Raw genomic sequence first — 18,644 nt, forward strand, 5'->3', positions numbered from 1 at the left:
TTTTTTTGCAGCACTGCTTTACAACTCAACACTTTGCTTATGAATAACCGAATCACAGTGTAAAACTACTAGTTTTTTTATAATAATTGAAACGCTTGATAGTTATACTCTAATTGTAGGAGGAAAATAAAAAAAATGCTGTTTTCAAATTCAAAGTAAATAATGTGGTTTGTGTTTACTGTGGTTAACTTGGTAATTTGTTATACTCTTTAAATGACCTTTAGTTTTTTATAGACTCTCAGACCATACTTCTAAAAAGAACTGGAAGCTATGCTTGTGTATAAAACTATCTTATAAATCTCATGGGGCGTAGTTTTATTGAAATAAATATCTCTTGTTATTCTCAAATCGTGTTTGTTGTTTGATATTTGCGCTTCATTGTAGCCAGAGTTACAGATGGCTGATAATTTTGTAATAAATAGAGAAGACTGAGTTTAGGTTGTCTAATGTCCGGTAACACTGGTTCAAAGGCAAAATCTAAGAAGTTTCTTTTTTGTCCTTTTGTCGGTAAACTTATTCTGATTTTAGGATCTACGGTGTTGAATATGGTTGTTTTTGTCGTACTGTTGTATGGCATTAGTTGCTACTAATATAGAATACAGGTAAACAGGGTATCTAAAAGATGGACCAAAAAGCTGTTAATTATTTTACATGTGCAAAGAACCAACAATTAACGAAATTCAACAGAGAGCCACTATAGATTTGTTAAATTAGTTATACTGCACTCGCAGTGAATATACAAGTTGCCTTAACTTGGTGGAAGGATTGTTAGCACTGGGGTAAAGCTTTCGTTACTGTTAACACTCAAAAACTAAAAATGTTGAGGCTGTTCAGATGCAGCCCCCGAATGCGTAATTATAATTCTTAGAAGTCATTAGACAATTAGTCCAACAACTAAGTGTTACAAAATATTGTTTACATACAATACCAATATCAAACATCGCTTGATCATATTGTCGGTCAGAGGAATTCACATCCAATTTTAGTTTTGTATTGCTAATCCCCGATCTATTAAACTACATATTGAAATAAAAATCCAGAGAAAATTGTCATAATATAGTTATTGATGCCATCCTGGCGCTTGAACAATTTGCTTTTTTTTGATGAGAAAACACTTAAAAGATTTATAAAAATACTTTAAACACTTTATAGACATAACAAATTTGTTGTACATATAGAAAAGCATGATAACAATGCTTGGGAAAATACATTAGATAAAAAAATAAGATACAATTTGCAATAATGCTCTAATTTACCATGACTTGTTGTTATAACCTGAACCTGAGTTATATCCTAAGTTATAATTGCCAGTATTATTATTATTGTGATGATGATGATTTTGATTTTGACTGTGGCTATAGTTATTGTTATTGTTATTGTGGTTATGGTGATAGTAATGGTTATTATTGTTGTTATGATGGCGACGATGTCCATTGTTGTGGTTGTTAGGCTGTTCTAAACTCTCTAAGCTAAAATTTTCCCCCAAATTAGCATTCAGAATAGCTGCATTACCACCTCTACTGATTAGTTTTGATAAAATCCTTCTACCATGAGGAGTATTTCTTACATCACTCAAATATGGTTTCAGTTGCTCACTCAATTCTTTGAAGCTCGAATCATCTGCAACATCCAGAGAAGTTTGTAAGACATAATTACCATATGCATCATGTAATAATAACTTCAAACTTTCTGGGTGACTTAGAAGCTGTTTAATTAAGATTGGAGACAAAGTTGGTATTCTCAATGATTTTTCAATAACATTGGATCCAAATTTATGAGTAGAGAGTTTAGTCAAGTTGTTAGCTAAAGAAGAAATAATCAAGTCAATCGACTTTGAAGTGTCTGGGATTTTAGTGGCTGATGAAGGGTCGTTCTGAAGTCTTAATCTGTTTTCTTCCATACTTAAAACATACTGAACAACATAATTACCATAAGGATCGATACTCAATTCGACAGCATTTTCACCAACTTTCAATGATAGTTGTTCACATTGTTTAGGAGTTCCGTGGTCAAAACATCTTTGTAAAACACAGCATCCATGTCTATGTTTGGCAATTTTAACACAATTCTCACATGCAGCTTCGAATATAAAATCACAATAATTTGGAGGAAGTTTTTGTAAACATTTTTGGATAACATGATTACCATTCAAATCCCTTGACAATAAAACAACATAGGAAGACAAAGAGTTAATGATAATTTTATATTCAGTTTCGGTCGAGATACACTCGACTAATTTCTGTAATGCTCTGGTACCATGCGGGTCTAATGCGATTCTAACAAACTGGCTCGACGCATTTCTAACCAATGTAGTTCTTTGACTCTCATCAACTCTCTCAAGCAACTTTTGAATTAAATAATTACCAAATGGATCAATCATTAGTTCAATAACATTCAGTTGAATTTCATTGAATATCTTGGTGGCTGCAAGTTCGCTGTTTAATTCCAGCTGTCTCTGTAAAAATCTGCAGCCGTGCTGATCCTTACACAAGTAATATATTTCATTGATAAAATCATTTAAAGTTGCGTTGACAAACCTAGCGGCATCCTCACCTCTTTTGTTATTGGATGAATGCTTTCTATGGACATTAGCAGTAGAGTTTATGCCCAGGTTACTGCGATGTGATAATAAATTACCGTTGTTGTTGTTGTTGTTGCTGCTGTTGTTGTTGTTAACGTTGTTACCCTTAGTGTTGGCTGCACCATTGTTTGGAGTGGTACCACTAAAGTTAGGTTCAATGCCACTTGGTCTGATAATGTTTGGATTAGTACCATTTTCAAACGAATAATTCTGTTGTAAGATGTGCTGTGGATAGCCATTATTGATAACTTGTTGAGGGAATCCAGCGTTAAATAAATTCAAAGCAGGCTGATTTGGATTCATTAATCCGGTTGGTAATCCATTCAACGGAGGAGTAGAAGTATTATTTGGAAACCCAAACTGATTCGGCATACAATTACTGAATATCGATGAAGGGTCATTAGGGTTCAAGATTCCTGGTGCAATACCCATACCCAGAGCTTCATTGCCCATCGATTGGGCGTTTAACTGGTTGATTCCTTGATTGTTTGGCGATGCAAGATTATAATTCAATCTTCTAGAGGTCTCACCTAGGACAGGCGTGGTAAAAGTGGCAGTTCTGGTCTTATTTGGTGATAAAACCGAGGAGTTTGGAGTATTTGTAATTGGTTGTTCAAACAAATAGGAGTCAGGTAAAATGAATGAATTTCTATTTGCATTATTTTCATCAGCAATTCTCATTGCGCTTGTATTACCATTATTAAACGAAGAGTCATAATTTTCATCCTTCAATGACGAGTTACCTGAAGCGGATGATGCAGTATGTTGGTGTTTAGATGTGGACGAAATATGGCCAACATTAACAGGTAAATCTTGCATAACAGAGAAGCCGTTGTAGGAATTCGAGGATGGATTAGTTGGATTCGATGTCCAATTAATTGGGGGAGTATTGGTAGTATTAGTATTAGTAGAGGTAGCAGTAGCAGTAGTAGGGGCCGTAGCATTTTTGAAAATAGTATTTTCGTCCAAATTGAGAGAACTCAAAACGTTAGGCAATGTGTTGAAATTAACATCAGTGACTGGAATTGAACTTGAGCTTGGGGCAACAATACTTGAAGTTGAATTGGATTGCCTGCTTGTGGTGTTTCCAACAGAGGAATTGTTCCCATGGTAATCACCAATGGGAGGAGTGGTATTAGTTGTTAAATTTGCATTGACATTAATTTGGGATAAAGAATCTTCAAATGAAGAGATAGTTGTTTGATCGGACATTCTTTCTTACTTTTTTTGGTTTTTTTTTTCTGATAGATTTTTATGAAATGACTTTTTTTTTCTATTATTGACTTAAGATGCAAGGGAAGGTAGTTGTGTTGTTATAAGCAAAAATTTAATACACAATATTTTGATTTGTTGTTATGTGACAGCGTAAATTAGGAAAATCGATAAACCAGTGATAAGAATACAAGTGAGTTAACTATCGTATTGTGGAATAGATGATATTTTTCACTTCTTTTTTCTTCTTCTGTACAGTAGGATCAAAAGAGAAACAAATCGGTGAAATGCAGGGTGATTGGCGATTGATGGGAAACAGTAATGTACAAACTCCTAAAAGAACAAGAACAAATAGATACTTCTATTTTTATTTTTTATTTTTTGGGTATGTTCAAATGAAGTGGATGAAATGATTTTCTTTTTCTCCAACTTGACAAATTGACAAGTTGACAAAATCAATCAAAATGGTCTCGAGAGTCAAAAATGCGAGTGTAAAGTATTAGAGTTGATTCTGAATGGAAAGAACCAAAAGTCCCTCTTAGGATTCCTGAACAGAGTGATTGTACTTCTAGGATAGCCGTTTTTTTTTTCCAAAAAGCCTGGAATGATAGAGATTGGCATATGCGTATTGAGAAATTTAAATGTCGAGACTGAAGGGGGAATAGAAAGGCGAGGAAAATCAGAATGAGTGGAAAAAAAAACACACCCGAAATGAGAAAAAAACCAATATGGAAAAATATTTATATTAACAGCAGGGAAGCTTCCAAATTAAGCAAGACAAAACACGGAATGCCAAACAAGGGCCCGAGTTTGTTATTATTTCGGACATTGTATTAGAAGGCTCCTGTTGCCAACATGTGGAAGACAAACAGATGAAACCGGAGGAGGAGGAGGAGGAGGAAGAGGAGGAGGGGGAAAAGGAGTGGGCTCGACTAAAGTAAACATGTGTAAATCATTGTAAAAATAATTGATTCGGCCATTGCAACGTGAACTATCCAGAATACAACCTAATATTGAGTTCAGAAAAGAGGGTTGTTTTTTTTTTGGTCAAAACGTAATGTTAGTAATCGAGACTTATTGAGGCAAGATTTTCGTGATAACGAAGGTAATGGGGGTTGTTGGACCTTAATGTCCGACCTTGGAATTGTAGATTCAACCACATACATCACCAGGAAAAAACCAGAAAAAAAAGTGCTTAAAATAGCATGGATTTGACCAGAGTTTTCAGGATTGACCCGACTGGAACACCAGCAGAAGAGAAGAGAGGAGAGAGAGAGAAGAAGAAGGGTTCCTACCAAAACGAGGAGAAGAGGAGGACTTGGCAAAGACCAGCGTAGATTAACCAGAGAAAGAGAGAAAAGAATGCAAGTTGAGACAAGAAGGAGGAAAGACAAGCGAGACATTTGGCCATATGTTTGCGAGGAGAGAAGAACCAAGAGATTCCAAGGTGATGAACATGGTAATGGGTTGAGAGACAGTTTTCCATTGACGATGATTGATGGTCAAGTGAAGGCGGATAATCACTTGGATCAAATTTGGAGTAACTGTGAAATTTATTTCGACATACCTTTAAAAAAGAAGAATAAAGCAGAAATATTGGAGTATGATTATTCCAACTTCTTTGACTGATGAATGGAGATGGACTGTGATTTAGGCAGGAGATGGTTTAGATACGAAATAGAGTGAGGGCAACTGTTGGGAAAACGGCAACTAGAATGGGCAGAATGCACCAGGGGGATCGAGTGAGAAAACGAGTGGTTGGAATTTGAGGCCCGGATTTCACCAACCGAGAAGGGTCGACGACGCAGATGTAAATGCCCACAGAGAAAGATAGAGCAGGCATAACATGGAGGATGTTGATATCCATCTCTGCAGAGGATACATACTGGTGGGGAGGAGAGGACGGTTGACAGAGGGGGCGGCAAGAGTTTGTGCTGTGCCGTGGGGGGAAAGGGGGGGGGGGGTGAAATGGCGACGTGGGGTCGGGAGAAGGACAACAAGTACGTGAATTACATTGGTACATTTGACAGACGGCAGTGGGGACAACGACGACGGGGGACAACGACCGATGACAACAACGACCGGGGGACAAGTGGTTACAATATCCTTTGTGTCTGGCGGTGGCGGGAAGGACTGCGCGTAGGAGGGTTCGGTGTACAAGCTGGGCGTAGAGGGGGGGGGGGTATAGGCCTGTATCACGGGGCGATGTGTGTACCTTGTACGGGGGAAGAGACCAGAGGGAAAAGCATAGAGGGGACTCTACAGAGGGTCAAATCCTGTCTTGCCAGTCTCTCAAGGTCTTGATGAGGTTATTCTTGAGTAGATTCAATAAGTGAGGAAAAAAAAAAGAGGTGTGTATTAGTGCAGACAAGTTCACAGTTGGAATCTTCTGACGTGGAAAGCGCAAGGCAATGCAGAGAAAACAGCTGTTTCAAAGAACATCTGGACACCGCGCATATACTCACACGTATATGGTTGTACAATGTATGGTTGTATAGTTGTATAATGTATGGTTGTATAAATTATACAATGTACACTTATATATTGTACAATCTATAACTGCAGGAAGAACATAGACATAAATTACCACCATTTTACAAATCTCTTGGAGGCTCAGCTCAGAATTATTAATTCTCCGACACTTGGACTAAAATGTAAAGAAGGACGAGCTGCGCCGATCGTCGCTTCTGGCCGTTTTTTTGCGGAGTTGGGTTCGGAGTTTTAGCGCGGCACTGCTACCCCGCACAAATTGCCTCTCTGAGACAGACAGACAAGGGGGGCTCAGCGGGTGCATGCAGAAAACACCGTTTGAACCGCAGCCCGTCGGGCCCGGAGAAACGCGCGTGCCGTCCAGAGACGGAGAAGTGAAAACAAGTAAGGAGTGAAAAAGAAAAAAAAGAAGAAAAAAAGAAGAAAAAAAAAAGAAAAAAAATCTCAAATTAGTTTTCGCGCGTCACGTGACCGGGCCTCGTTTCTTTTCCCGCGTCTTCCTTAAATGGTGGGACGTCTTAAACAGGAGTATAGTATTACTGCTACAGTTTAGATGTACCGGTACACAACTGCGGCAACTTCTGGATTGACATAGACGTTGTTGTGCATACCAAAATCTTTATAGATACATTGGAATTGGTATAATCCATTGGCCTTCAGCCAGTCTCGGAATTCATCGGCCTGTTTAAAACTTAACAACTCATCCCTAGAGCTATGAATAATGAGAATATCTTGTAATTGTTGCCATTTCTGTAAAACTAAAGGGGAAATACAAACACAACCTTGGGTAATTGAGTTGCACCTCTTTGAATTTTCAATACTTCCAAACTCCTCTAAAATGAAAAATTCATATTCCGGATATTCACTTAGCATCGACTCCACATTGTATATTCCGTCCAAAAAAACGGCTCTTGATATCAAGGGAAGGAGACCAATGTCATTGCCACACCTCACAGAGTCGATTTCGAGGATTTGTGTGATTATAGTGCACCCCACCGAATGTCCAACTATGGTGAAGTCCAGTTCCTTTGATTGAGGATCACCATGGCATTCATTGTTATTGTTATTGTCATTGTCATTGTTATTGTCATTGTCATTGTAACTGCTAACATTGCCTCCATCCTCCTCCTCTGCCCAGAATTGCCTAGAATCACCCTTAATTACCTCAAGGGCTCCCATTATATCAAACACAATCTGCGGAAATACCCCCCGCTCACAGGAGAGCTTGTAGTCGACACTGTAAACGACCATGCCTAGACCACGCTTCCTCCCCTCTTCTATGTCGTTCATTTCGGCCCATTTCTGAACATACTCGTCAAAATCCGAGCATGTGTTGTTCGGATCCCTCCATGCACCTCCATGGATTGCAATCACTCCACGGTAGATTGGTCTCTCCCCCGGAATAAGATACCGCTTGATCCGTTCCCGCTGTGTGTGTTCGCCATAGGACAGGATCTCAGTTTCAACCGCTAACATCTGGCATCTAAATTGTTCACAACCAACAATACGTATACATACATACGTAATTGAAATAGTTGCACATACACGTATAGCTCAATTTCATGTTGATGGCGTGGAAGCGCCGAGGGGGGGGGGGGCAGAAAGGGAGAGTCTAGACTCTTTTAAAGAGACACATTTTTGTGTCGGTCGTTGCGACATTTTTCCATGTGGCGCATGCGGCTTTCTTTCCTTTTTTCTTCAGAGAGTCTAGACTGCCCGGCCGGCGTTATGCGCCACCGAGCCAATAAGTTTTCTTAATAGGGTAATTTAATGGAATTTGAGATGATTTTCATTTTGACGTTGAGGTTGCTCTTTAGAGAACAATCACAATGGAATTTAACCCCCCCCTCCCCGACCCTCCACGTCCTGCATGTCTAGTTACTGTTTCCATGACAACGTCTGCAAAAGAGGTCTCGAATCAGTAAATCCTACACAAAACTCAGGTCTATAGACAGAAAAAGTCGTATACCCGTCTCGGTCATCCCTCCTGTTGCATGTAAGTTGCAGGACCGGCATTATTCTTTCTGTTTGTTTGTTTTTGTTTTTTTTTTTTTCATTTCAAACGTCTTTTCTTTTGATCTGATGTTTAATTAGGTATAAAAAGGACAACCAATTCTCTATGTTTCTCCAAAGTTGTCCTACATCTCTGTCTCTGTGTCAGACGGAATTATTGTAGGCTCTCTCCCAGTAAAGGAAACGAATAGTCTTTCACTTCATATAGAATTTATCAAACAGAAAAGAATAAAAGCTTTTTTTTTTCTCTTCTTCTTCTCCATATTCAACTTTCCTTCCAACTACTTATACACTCCCTTAGATACATCAACGAAAAATTTAAATTAGTCACTCCTTAACTAAAAATCCAAAAGAGAAAACACAAAATACTATCCATAATGTTATCCATCAAAGCTGTCTCTCTCATTGTTTTGTCCTGTTTTGTCTCGGAATCCATTTCTGCACCAACTCCAGCACATTTCCACCATGCACACAAACGTGATAATGGCAAAACGTGTTCTTTCCCCAACTCCAATGGCATGGTGCAGGTTTTCAACAACAAGGACTCAAGTTCTGAAGGTTGGGCACAAGACGGCCCATGCAAGGCAGGGTCCTATTGTCAATATGCGTGTCAACCAGGTTACTTGATGGGCCAATGGAACCCTCAGGTGGACACCTACTCTTACCCGGGCTCCCAAGATGGTGGTTTATACTGTAACGAGGACGGTGAGCTATCCAAACCAATCTCAAACAACGATTATTGCTACAAGGGTAAAGGTACTGCACAAGCAATCAACAAGACTGGCCAAAATGTTGCATTTTGTCAAACCGTCTTGCCAGGTAACGAGGAGATGCTAATTCCAACAGACGTGTCTGCTGGTTCATCAAACGATTTGGCTGTTCCAGGCACTGATTACTGGGCAAAGACCGCCTCTCACTTCTATATTAACCCGCCAGGTGTCTCTGCCGAAGAAGGTTGCAGATGGGGATCAACCGCTAATCCATATGGAAACTGGTCTCCCTATGTTGCCGGTTTCAATATGGACGACAGTGGCAACACTTATGCCAAAATTGGTTGGAATCCAATTTATTTCGAAGACTCTTCTCCATTTAAGAACGAAAAACCAAGTTTTGGTGTCAGATTAAAGTGCGATGATTCAAGTAAATGTAATGGTAATACTTGTGAAATCAATCCAAATACTTATGGCCTCAATAAAGTCAGCAACTCTGGTGAACAACAAGACTCAGATGGTGCTGCTTGGTGTGTTCTGACTGCATCGGGAAATTCTGGTGTCAGCATTGAAGTTTTCGACCTTTAAGCTTAAAGACTTCCCCACCTTAATGATATGCTTATACAACCCAACTTGCTACATATATATATGATGTTGAATTTAAGATGAACTGAAGAAACATCGGTTTGTTTCTCTCTTTCATTTTGTTTCACAAAGAGTTCTTTTCTTTTCACTGTTCGTTTTTTGTTACTTTTTGTCTTTCTTTTCTAGACTTATATACCAACTTTTTGTACGGCACTTTTAAATGTATTATACCCTATCTTCCATGGATCATGCATGTCTCCGAGATTGACAATAAAGTTAACTCCCAAACAGCTAAACATTGAGACAGGCTTGCTTTTTTGTTCTTTACTGCGAAGGTTGCTGTATTGGGTTTCTTGTTCTTATAACAACTCGTGGAGAATCTTCTCCAGATTGTTCTACTAACGAAGATCCAATAGCAGCATATATATAATAGATGGCATTCCATAAAAATTAGCTATTTCCACTTGAAAGAAGAAGGTACTAACAACCATGAAGGGCTCCACATGAAAACATATGTGAAGGAAGTGGATAGCACAGATGTATGCCATTTCATTCCACTGCTAGCAATCACCTACATGCACCTTGTTGCTACGGCGATACTTACTCTACTGAATTTCTCCCGAACTATAGCCTAGAGACATTCTATACACCATACGAGCTGTTTTCCAGTTTTAGTTTAAAAGGTTCATCTAAAAATGAAAACAAAACACAGGTCACATGACCACAATGGAGCTCTCTTTGAATTGCGCGGAAATTGGTCTGAAATTGCGTTGGAAAGTTTGACAGCACCCAATTATACGGGGAAGAAAGAAAGTATCACCATTAAAAATATGCAATACCATGAAGTTGCCCATTATTCTACAGTCCAACTTGTTAGTTTTGGATCCCCTTTTGAGCAGAGGTACAAGACAACACACACTCCATTCATTTGAGCAGACTCATTTTTCCAAACATGGTTGTTTTTCGTTGTTGTTGGTTTCGTTTTTGGAACACGGCCTAACTTTTCCCTACAGCTTGAGAAGTTAGTGGTGATTTTAAAGGGGACTTTGATCTATATAGGTGAATATTGCCTCAATCGCTGCAGTTGGATAGTTATATTCCAAGGAGCTAAGAAACACGAAATCATCAAGGGAAATGAGAATCATCATTGATCTGAAAGGTTTCGATTCCACATGTATTTCAGTAAACCTCAAATCATATGCACCCTCTGCATTTGCGCTTCAATCAACAGTTCAGTTTGAGGAAGCAAGAAAGGGTGGATACAAGGGTTTTGATCGTGCTGATCTCGAGTACCGTGCTTACTACCTGTTACAGAGACAGACGTTCATATATTACCAACTTTCGATGCTTAGGTACTTGCTATCAAAACCACATAGAGAGACTTTCTTCCCTAGGAAATTGTACTATGTGGGGCCACATAGCTTTATTCCTTCTAAGGAAGATATTGATGATTATATTGAGAAGCCCAGGGTTGTCTATCTGTTTTCACGGCACAACTACAATCAGTTTGTCTCCATTGTTATGTCAAGAAAGAACGAGACGGAACTCCAGCTCTTGAAAATCGAGGAGGATCATTCAGGGATTAAGGAATTTGTGCAATCGAATTGGAGGAGCTTTAAAGATGGAATTTACAAAGTGTTGTTGATTAAAGAGCCTGGATTTACCGTGTTTGATTGGGAGAAGTTTGATAGATTCTATGACAAGTTTAGTTGTTCATTGCAGTGGTTCGAGACTCTTGATATCCGTAACTCACCAGAGGTTTACTTACACGAGCTTAGAGATGGGTTGGCGCTCTCGGAATATTTAAGCTTTGTTATTACTGGCCAATGCCGTGGTGGGAATAGGAGCATGCTTTACGATAGAGTCAAGTCCATTGAAGAGACAAATCATGAAAAGCGGAAGGTATATGGTATTGAACATGGTGCTATCAACTTGCTACTTAAAGGCTTTGAATTAAGAGAGAAGATACACAGACACCGTCAAAGGAGGAGGGAATGGAATGATCTGAAAATTGAAGATAATGCAGCAGGAAAAGAGGTTAGGAAGGCCAGTGGCGTGGAAGGACGCTATAATTCATGTACAATGAATGCAAGCACAATCACCGAAGTTGGTTCCACTACCAGTTCAGTAAATGGATTAGGCACCGAGTCCGTAGATTTTTTTGAAAAATTATGTAGTACATTAAGAGCAGAGAAAAATAAACACAGTTGGTGTATACATACCCCACAGAAGACCAAAGAACCTAAGGAAAAGGAAAAGGAAAAGAAAAAATCCAAGGAGGGGTTTATCCTTAATGAGGTTGCCGATGCATATGGTAGAAAGACTCCAAATTCAAAGAATATAGGGCCTTGGTTATCCCGAGTAGTGGCAAACCGTCGCTCAAGGAGAGATGAGAGTGCATGTCACACCAATAAGATAGTAAAGGACGCTCTCTTGACAGATTCAGCACATCCATATCCATTTTTCAAATTTGTACAGGGCGTATATGGCAGTGACTGTGAGCTCGACCAGCCGGTGATGGTTGGTGAGGAATATGTGAGATATGGATGGACGTTTTATAGGGAAGCAGCTCTATGGGATGAGGTTGTAGCGACTTACCAAGAAATCACTCCCGAAGAGGACCGGTATTTTGGGTACAATACTAGAACTAAACGGTGGTCAAGCTGGTGGAACAGGTATGACAGACGTGTATGTTCTGCTCTCCAGCAGCTACAGAAGCGTTATTTAGATGTCAACTCTGGAACCTCCAAGTTACAGCAGTTAAGTGATCAAGAAGCTAGAGATCGAGACAACGTGCTGCAAGTGACTTCGATGAATGTTAACACAGGAAAGTCTTCTGAAAGCTAACGGGTAAGCTCTTGTGCAGGGGTATATTATGAGTGAGATGTTTTTCCGTCAACGGATATTCAGACAGTAGAGAAAAAAGTGCCTATGATACATGTGAAACTACCATTTTGGGTTGAAGACAAGAGGGAGGTGACCAAAGAAGTTTATCATGGTTCCCCTCATAAAAGCAAGCAAAAAGCTATACCCAAAGAGCTTTTTGAGTTTCAAAAGATGTAAGCAACCTCGATACAGAAACAGAGTTGTCTCTTTTTTGGAGCTTGATATTGGCGACATTAATGACTCGGTTGGTTCAGTTGAAGGGGAAAAAAAGTACTTTTTTTTTGTGGAGTCTTTGAACACAAGGCATTTTCCCCAGCATTAGCTGATTTCTGTAATGCAACTCTCTAGTCATCAATTGACTCTGATGATCATCCAAGCCGGCCTAATGTTAAACGTTAATGTTCTATTGGCCCATCTTTGCACTATTTTCATACCCACATGGAGTTCACTTGCCAGTGACTAGAGCTACAAAGGGCCAAGAATGGGACCAACGTCGTCTTATTTTAATAAATACGATCTTACAGGGCTTGTGGAAATTCAGCAAGTTTCTCAGGGTGAGTCAATTGGTTGTGCAGTATTGCCGTTGGTTGGTGCCAGGGGTAGACACTTGGCTGAGCTGTACCGACTATTCCAGCGCTTTAACGGGGATACTGGGAGAAGCCACATTGGAGATGCTGTAGTGGATCGTGAATTTAAGCATACTGTACTGAAAACCAGTCACTATGTGTGGTTGCTTGTTCTACAAGAATAATCATTGAAGGCCACTGTCAGCATATTACCAAAATGGTGACGGGCTCGAAGATGACGATGCCCATACCAGGTAGAGCTCTCCTTCAATTTTAAGTCGAAATGTCCTTTGTATCTCTCTGTATTTGAGTTTGTCCTACTTTGCATATTCTTGAATTCCTGGATTTCTCACATCTTGTCCGAGTTTCAGAATTCCATGTTCCTTATGGTAAACCATCTCTCATGGTCTTTTCCATTTGTTTCCCCAAAATGGAATTCCCTACATCCTAACCTCTATACAACTACACATCTATATATAGATATCTGTATCTCCTTGCTCAATTGAGCACCATATCGGTGCCAGAACCGGCAAAGAACAGCCTCCTCATGAAGGATGTACGCATGTGGTCTCAGCTCATCTAACCCTTCACCACCTTCACTGAGGGTTTACGGGTTTTTCCCGAAAACAACATACAGCACAAATTCCGTCCGTTGAAGAAAAAAAAAAATCAAATCTAACAATGTGAACCCAGCTTTCTTGTTGGAGTGCATAAACACATACGGCTTAACAATGGGCGTTGTCTGTAAGGTGCTTGCCACGCATACATGCATCTCCTATTAGGAAGGCGCCGTCCTGTGATCCAAGTTATTTTTTGATGCGTGTATCATTCACAAGGTTTGCTCCTGTCTCCAATCTCTCTTGGATTTGTCTTGGAAAAATACCAAACCGTGCTGTAAACCCGACGGCAACAATACTGTAAGACGTTGTCTCCGAGACAGAGTACCTCAAAGCACTCGCAACGGTTGCACGACATGTAGAGACATGTAGTGAAGAGACGGCAGAAACTATATAATAAACAGATGCAGGAGTCAGAGACAATTGACCGGTTCTACTTTTGCTTTGTTCTCTCATCCTCTTCCTCTTAGTCTTCCTCTTAGTCTTCCTCTTAGTCTTCCTCTTAGTCTTAGTCTTCCTCTTCACCCGTTACCATGCAGCTTCCACCCCCATTTCTGCGGCCTCTCCATTATGCAAAATAAAAAAAAAATTGTGCATGGCATCAGGTAGATGCATTCCGGCACTACATGTCTACACCTTCTTACCAACTAGCTTGCTCTCCTCCAACCCTATCCAACTTTCTACTACTCCATCTTCAGAGAGAGCCCTGGCAATACACATGCTAACGTTGACACCCATTCTGTACACTCAGCTTAAACGAGTGATAGTAAACATCTATACATCTCTACCTTGATTCTCGAAAGCTACTGTGTTGGTTGCAGAGAAATAGCCGTATTGGGTGTTTTGTAAGAGAGTCAATTGCCGAAATTGGAACAATGTCGCCCACTAAGAAGATGAAGTTTTTTTTTTTTTTTAAACCTCTAGTGAGGATTTGCGTTCCTGTGAGAGCATTCGAAACCCCCCAAAGAGGAACGAGGGGGGGGGTTTAAATAAAGGTGGAGATCCCAAACTTAACAGAGAATGCGATTTTCCTATGTGGAGAGTGGTTTATAAAGAAAAGGATTCTTTCAAGAAGGGATTTGCTATTGCTCAACGACTGGGCATTCGACATACCAAGGGACACAGGGACCACTATAGCACGACAAAGGGTACTTTGGAGAAGCACAGATATAAACACTGGTTGAAACATCAGTACCAAAATAGACACAAATAGAAACATATAGAGAGTTTAGTTTTTTTGAAGATTACTTTGAAGAGTTTGAATAACTGAAGATGGGATTGTCAAAGAAAGAGATCAAGATCCTGACGCTCCTTTTCATCGACACTGCCTTCTTCTTCTTGGAGATCATTGTCGGTTATATGGTCAACTCGTTGGCTCTTATTGCAGACTCCTTCCATATGTTGAACGATATCATCTCCTTGGTTGTTGCATTATGGGCCGTGAATGTTGCCAAAAATCGTTCTGCTGATGCAGAATATACATACGGCTGGTTACGTGCAGAAATCTTGGGTGCTCTTATTAATGCAGTCTTTTTAATTGCATTATGTTTCACCATTTTAATTGAAGCCCTACAGAGACTACTCGATCCTCCTACAATTACAAACCCAAAGTTGATTTTGGTTGTCGGTACTCTAGGTTTGATCTCTAACATTGTGGGCCTCTTTTTATTCCATGAACATGGCCACTCTCATGGCGGAGGAGTAGACTCGGGTGATGGACATTCACATTCCCATGGTGGCTTCTTCACTCCGCAAGACGAAGAAAGCGAAATCGAAGACGTACATGGCCACAACCACAACCACAACCATAGTCATGCCGATGATGGAGCACACGCCGACACACACGCAGATGTACATGGTCATTCCCATGCTGAAAGGCCAAGATCAAAGTCAGTTTATTCCAAACACGCAACCAACGAAACCACCCCACTAATGGACAGTGCATTTGGTGAAAGCGAAGAAGATTTGCGTAAGATTATGCCATCCTATGTTGTTGGCCAATTGGACAGACCTGCCACTAAGAAGCCAAGGGGTAATAAGAACGAAGCTCACCAAAAATCAATGAATATGGAGGGTGTCTTTTTACATGTTTTAGGTGACGCACTGGGTAACATTGGTGTTATGGCCAGTGCAATATTCATCTGGAAAACTGACTACTCATGGAAGTATTACTTTGATCCTTTTATTTCTCTAGTTATTACGTGCATCATTTTCTCATCCGCTTTGCCACTATGCAAGAGATCATCTAGAATCTTATTGCAGGGTACCCCTTCAACTGTCGTTACTTCCGACGTTATCCAAGATGTCCTTCAGATTCCATCCGTTATAGGTGTCCATGATTTCCATATTTGGAACTTAACTGAAAAATTGATGATTGCATCATTGCACATCGAGTTGGATTGTTCCCCAGATGATTTCCTTAAAGTAGCTTCCGATATTAAAGCCTGCCTGCACGATTATGGTGTTCACAGTGCCACCATTCAACCAGAATTCTCAGCTTACTATAACAAACAGCATATGTTACCTCATTCTTTCTCCTCAAGCTCTAATTTGAAACAAGACGCAGCTAATTCTGCTTTAACCTCAGCTCCTCCGATTTTCAACATCTCATCAAACGTCCAAAGTGATGCTCCAGCTAGTTCATCAACTGATAGAACCCAGGTAGACAAAAAGAATGATATTCATTGTCTAATAGATGCTTCTGTTAACTGCACAACAACCAACTGCCTGAAATAACTATGCCGTTTGGACTTAGATTAACAGTTTCCCTGGTATTGTGTTTATAGTACTTCATAATTATAATTAAAAAAAACTTACCCTAATATACACAAATCTTTAAATATGAGAGGGGGGAAAACGGACCCAGTTGGGTTTCCAACTTACCATTCCAAACTATCTGCCCAATATACTTTTTTCTGTCCTTTATTATTGATCCCCTCTTTGACGTAGAACGATTCACCAACTCTTGGACGTTTGAATGCAGAGGTATTCAAGTTTAGTGTACCTGGATCCTTTATTTCGTAGATGTTAGAGTTTCCCAAATGTGAATGCCTGTTTTCCTTTCCTTCGTCAACTGTGTTCATACCGTTACGTTTGTAGAACTGTTGTTTCTCCTGCAGAGAATAAAATCCTTTGAAGTTAGTCACATTAGAGTTGATATTTTGATCACTGGAACTTTGGTTCATTAACGCTTCCCGACGTTCGCTCAGTGTATTATGAATTGCAGGTTTAGCACTCGCAGACTGTTGTTTCCGCCTACTAGGATTGGCTTTGGCTCGAAATCCTTTAATAATGGCACTCTTACGGACACCATTGATTGCAGGACCCGAAGTTGGAATATTTACAACTTCGGTGGTTTTCTCAGGTATTGGTATTCCATTACTGTTTTGTGCATTTATCTCAGTGGCATATTTGGTGGCATCATCTAACGAACCATCACTCGATTCCACAATCAGGTTCAATAAGCTCGAGGGTATCGGTTTCATTGCAGATTTCAGGTTTTCTACAAATATATGATGATGTGGAAGGCATTTGGAATGTTTGTCGTTTATTATGGTTACTTGATGATGACTGTTACCTCTTTTGAGATGATTATCTTCGTTTAACGTCTCATCTGATTCTTGAGATGAAATGGAACTTCTAACTTTGCTGTTTAAATCAGAATGGATTTTGAGAGGGATTCCTGACGTTGTATTATTTCTAGCTTTTATAATGGAGTTTCTCTTTGTGGTGAAAACGTTGGAATATGGATCATATAGAGATGGAATATTTGAGTCGATGGGTCTCTTGAGGCTGTTACTATGTAAAGATTGCAATCCTGTATTTGGAGATTCAATTGATAAATCATTAGTTTCTGTTTGTAGGTTAAGGTCCAGCTCTAGTTCATCTTCGGTCTCCACGTCGGAGTCCCACGTGTTTGACCGCATAACGCAATCGAGTTCCAAATCATCCATTAAACTCCCGTTATTTGTCTCGGTAATGTCAATCTTGGTAGGATGTGTGAAATCCAAGAGTGTATTCTTATAATTTCCAGTTTCTTGCGGTATATTCATTTGCGAAGTTACTGATTTCAAATAAGAACTAAAATTAAAAGGCCTTGACGTTCCAATCTGTGGTACCATGGAGAAAATAGAGCACCCACCTTCTGGCTGATTGGCAAAACCTATATCAAAGAAACTCCTATCTTGGACATCATGTTTCATCTTTTTATTTGGCGTATCACTGCGATTTTCGGTTGCATTTTGTGGAAGTTTAGTCGGAGGAGGTAGCAAAGGTGTAAATAGATCTATTGGCTCGCTCGAGGCTTGGTTTTGAAAGTCGTCAAGAATACTAAATGTTTCACCATGGCTTGATTTGTTGAACAGCAACGGCTGTCTCGTTTGGCTATGAAGAGCTTCTAGTTCCATTGCACCCCTACTGTTTTTCCGTCTGTGGATCCGTTTCATGGGCGAGGAGACATTCTTCTTGGGAGGTAATAACTTTGGAATATTCATGCTGGCTGAACTTGGCCCCAAGAACGGCGATTGAAAAATCGTTTTGTTATCTGTGGTATCATGCGACATTATGAAGTCTAGCTATTGGCAACTGCAGAGTCTGTGTTCCCTAAAGCTGAGAAGGACCAGTACTACAGGTAGCTCTCGATGGTTGTATACACTGGAATAGACTTGGAAACGGAAAAACGTAACAATGTATAGGTTGTGCACACAACAAGGAAAAAAAAAACAACAATACTTACGCTTTAGATCAAGGTAGCCAAGTTTACACTCTAGAAAGATCACGATCTGTGTAAGGTCTGCTAATGTGTGATGGTTAGATTATCCTTTCGTTGAAACTGGGTCTTTCAAGAAGGAAAAAAAAAAAAAAACTACTTCCCCCGTGTTTACCTTTGCCCCAAACAGGCAACGATCGAGTTCATGGTTTTTTCCCTATTTGGAAGGGTGGAAGAAAAAGAGCGGGAATTCATGTCTTTCCAATTTCACCGTGT

General features: G+C 39.9%; 6 protein-coding genes across 6 annotated transcripts; 3 read left to right on the forward strand and 3 right to left on the reverse strand.

The window, feature by feature from the left end:
• Window positions 1-1,252: 1,252 nt before the first annotated feature.
• C5L36_0E04950 (uncharacterized protein) lies at window positions 1,253-3,793 on the reverse strand (the record flags this gene model as incomplete). Its single annotated transcript, XM_029468058.1, has 1 exon — window positions 1,253-3,793. The coding sequence occupies one exon, from the start codon at window positions 3,791-3,793 to the stop codon at window positions 1,253-1,255; it is 2,541 nt and encodes an 846-aa protein (XP_029323918.1).
• A 3,039-nt stretch (window positions 3,794-6,832) lies between these two features.
• On the reverse strand, window positions 6,833-7,759 carry C5L36_0E04960 (uncharacterized protein; the record flags this gene model as incomplete). Its single annotated transcript, XM_029468059.1, has 1 exon — window positions 6,833-7,759. The coding sequence occupies one exon, from the start codon at window positions 7,757-7,759 to the stop codon at window positions 6,833-6,835; it is 927 nt and encodes a 308-aa protein (XP_029323919.1).
• Window positions 7,760-8,673: 914 nt separating this feature from the next.
• C5L36_0E04970 (uncharacterized protein) lies at window positions 8,674-9,594 on the forward strand (the record flags this gene model as incomplete). The annotated part of the gene is made up of 1 exon (XM_029468060.1): window positions 8,674-9,594. One exon carries the CDS (start codon window positions 8,674-8,676, stop codon window positions 9,592-9,594), a length of 921 nt encoding a protein of 306 aa, XP_029323920.1.
• Window positions 9,595-10,725: 1,131 nt separating this feature from the next.
• C5L36_0E04980 (uncharacterized protein) lies at window positions 10,726-12,438 on the forward strand (the record flags this gene model as incomplete). The annotated part of the gene is made up of 1 exon (XM_029468061.1): window positions 10,726-12,438. The coding sequence occupies one exon, from the start codon at window positions 10,726-10,728 to the stop codon at window positions 12,436-12,438; it is 1,713 nt and encodes a 570-aa protein (XP_029323921.1).
• A 2,494-nt stretch (window positions 12,439-14,932) lies between these two features.
• C5L36_0E04990 (uncharacterized protein) lies at window positions 14,933-16,396 on the forward strand (the record flags this gene model as incomplete). The annotated part of the gene is made up of 1 exon (XM_029468062.1): window positions 14,933-16,396. The coding sequence occupies one exon, from the start codon at window positions 14,933-14,935 to the stop codon at window positions 16,394-16,396; it is 1,464 nt and encodes a 487-aa protein (XP_029323922.1).
• A 143-nt stretch (window positions 16,397-16,539) lies between these two features.
• C5L36_0E05000 (uncharacterized protein) lies at window positions 16,540-18,222 on the reverse strand (the record flags this gene model as incomplete). The annotated part of the gene is made up of 1 exon (XM_029468063.1): window positions 16,540-18,222. The coding sequence occupies one exon, from the start codon at window positions 18,220-18,222 to the stop codon at window positions 16,540-16,542; it is 1,683 nt and encodes a 560-aa protein (XP_029323923.1).
• Window positions 18,223-18,644: the final 422 nt, after the last annotated feature.

Source organism: Pichia kudriavzevii, chromosome 5, assembly GCF_003054445.1.
Source record: "Pichia kudriavzevii chromosome 5, complete sequence".
Taxonomy (NCBI): domain Eukaryota; kingdom Fungi; phylum Ascomycota; class Pichiomycetes; order Pichiales; family Pichiaceae; genus Pichia; species Pichia kudriavzevii.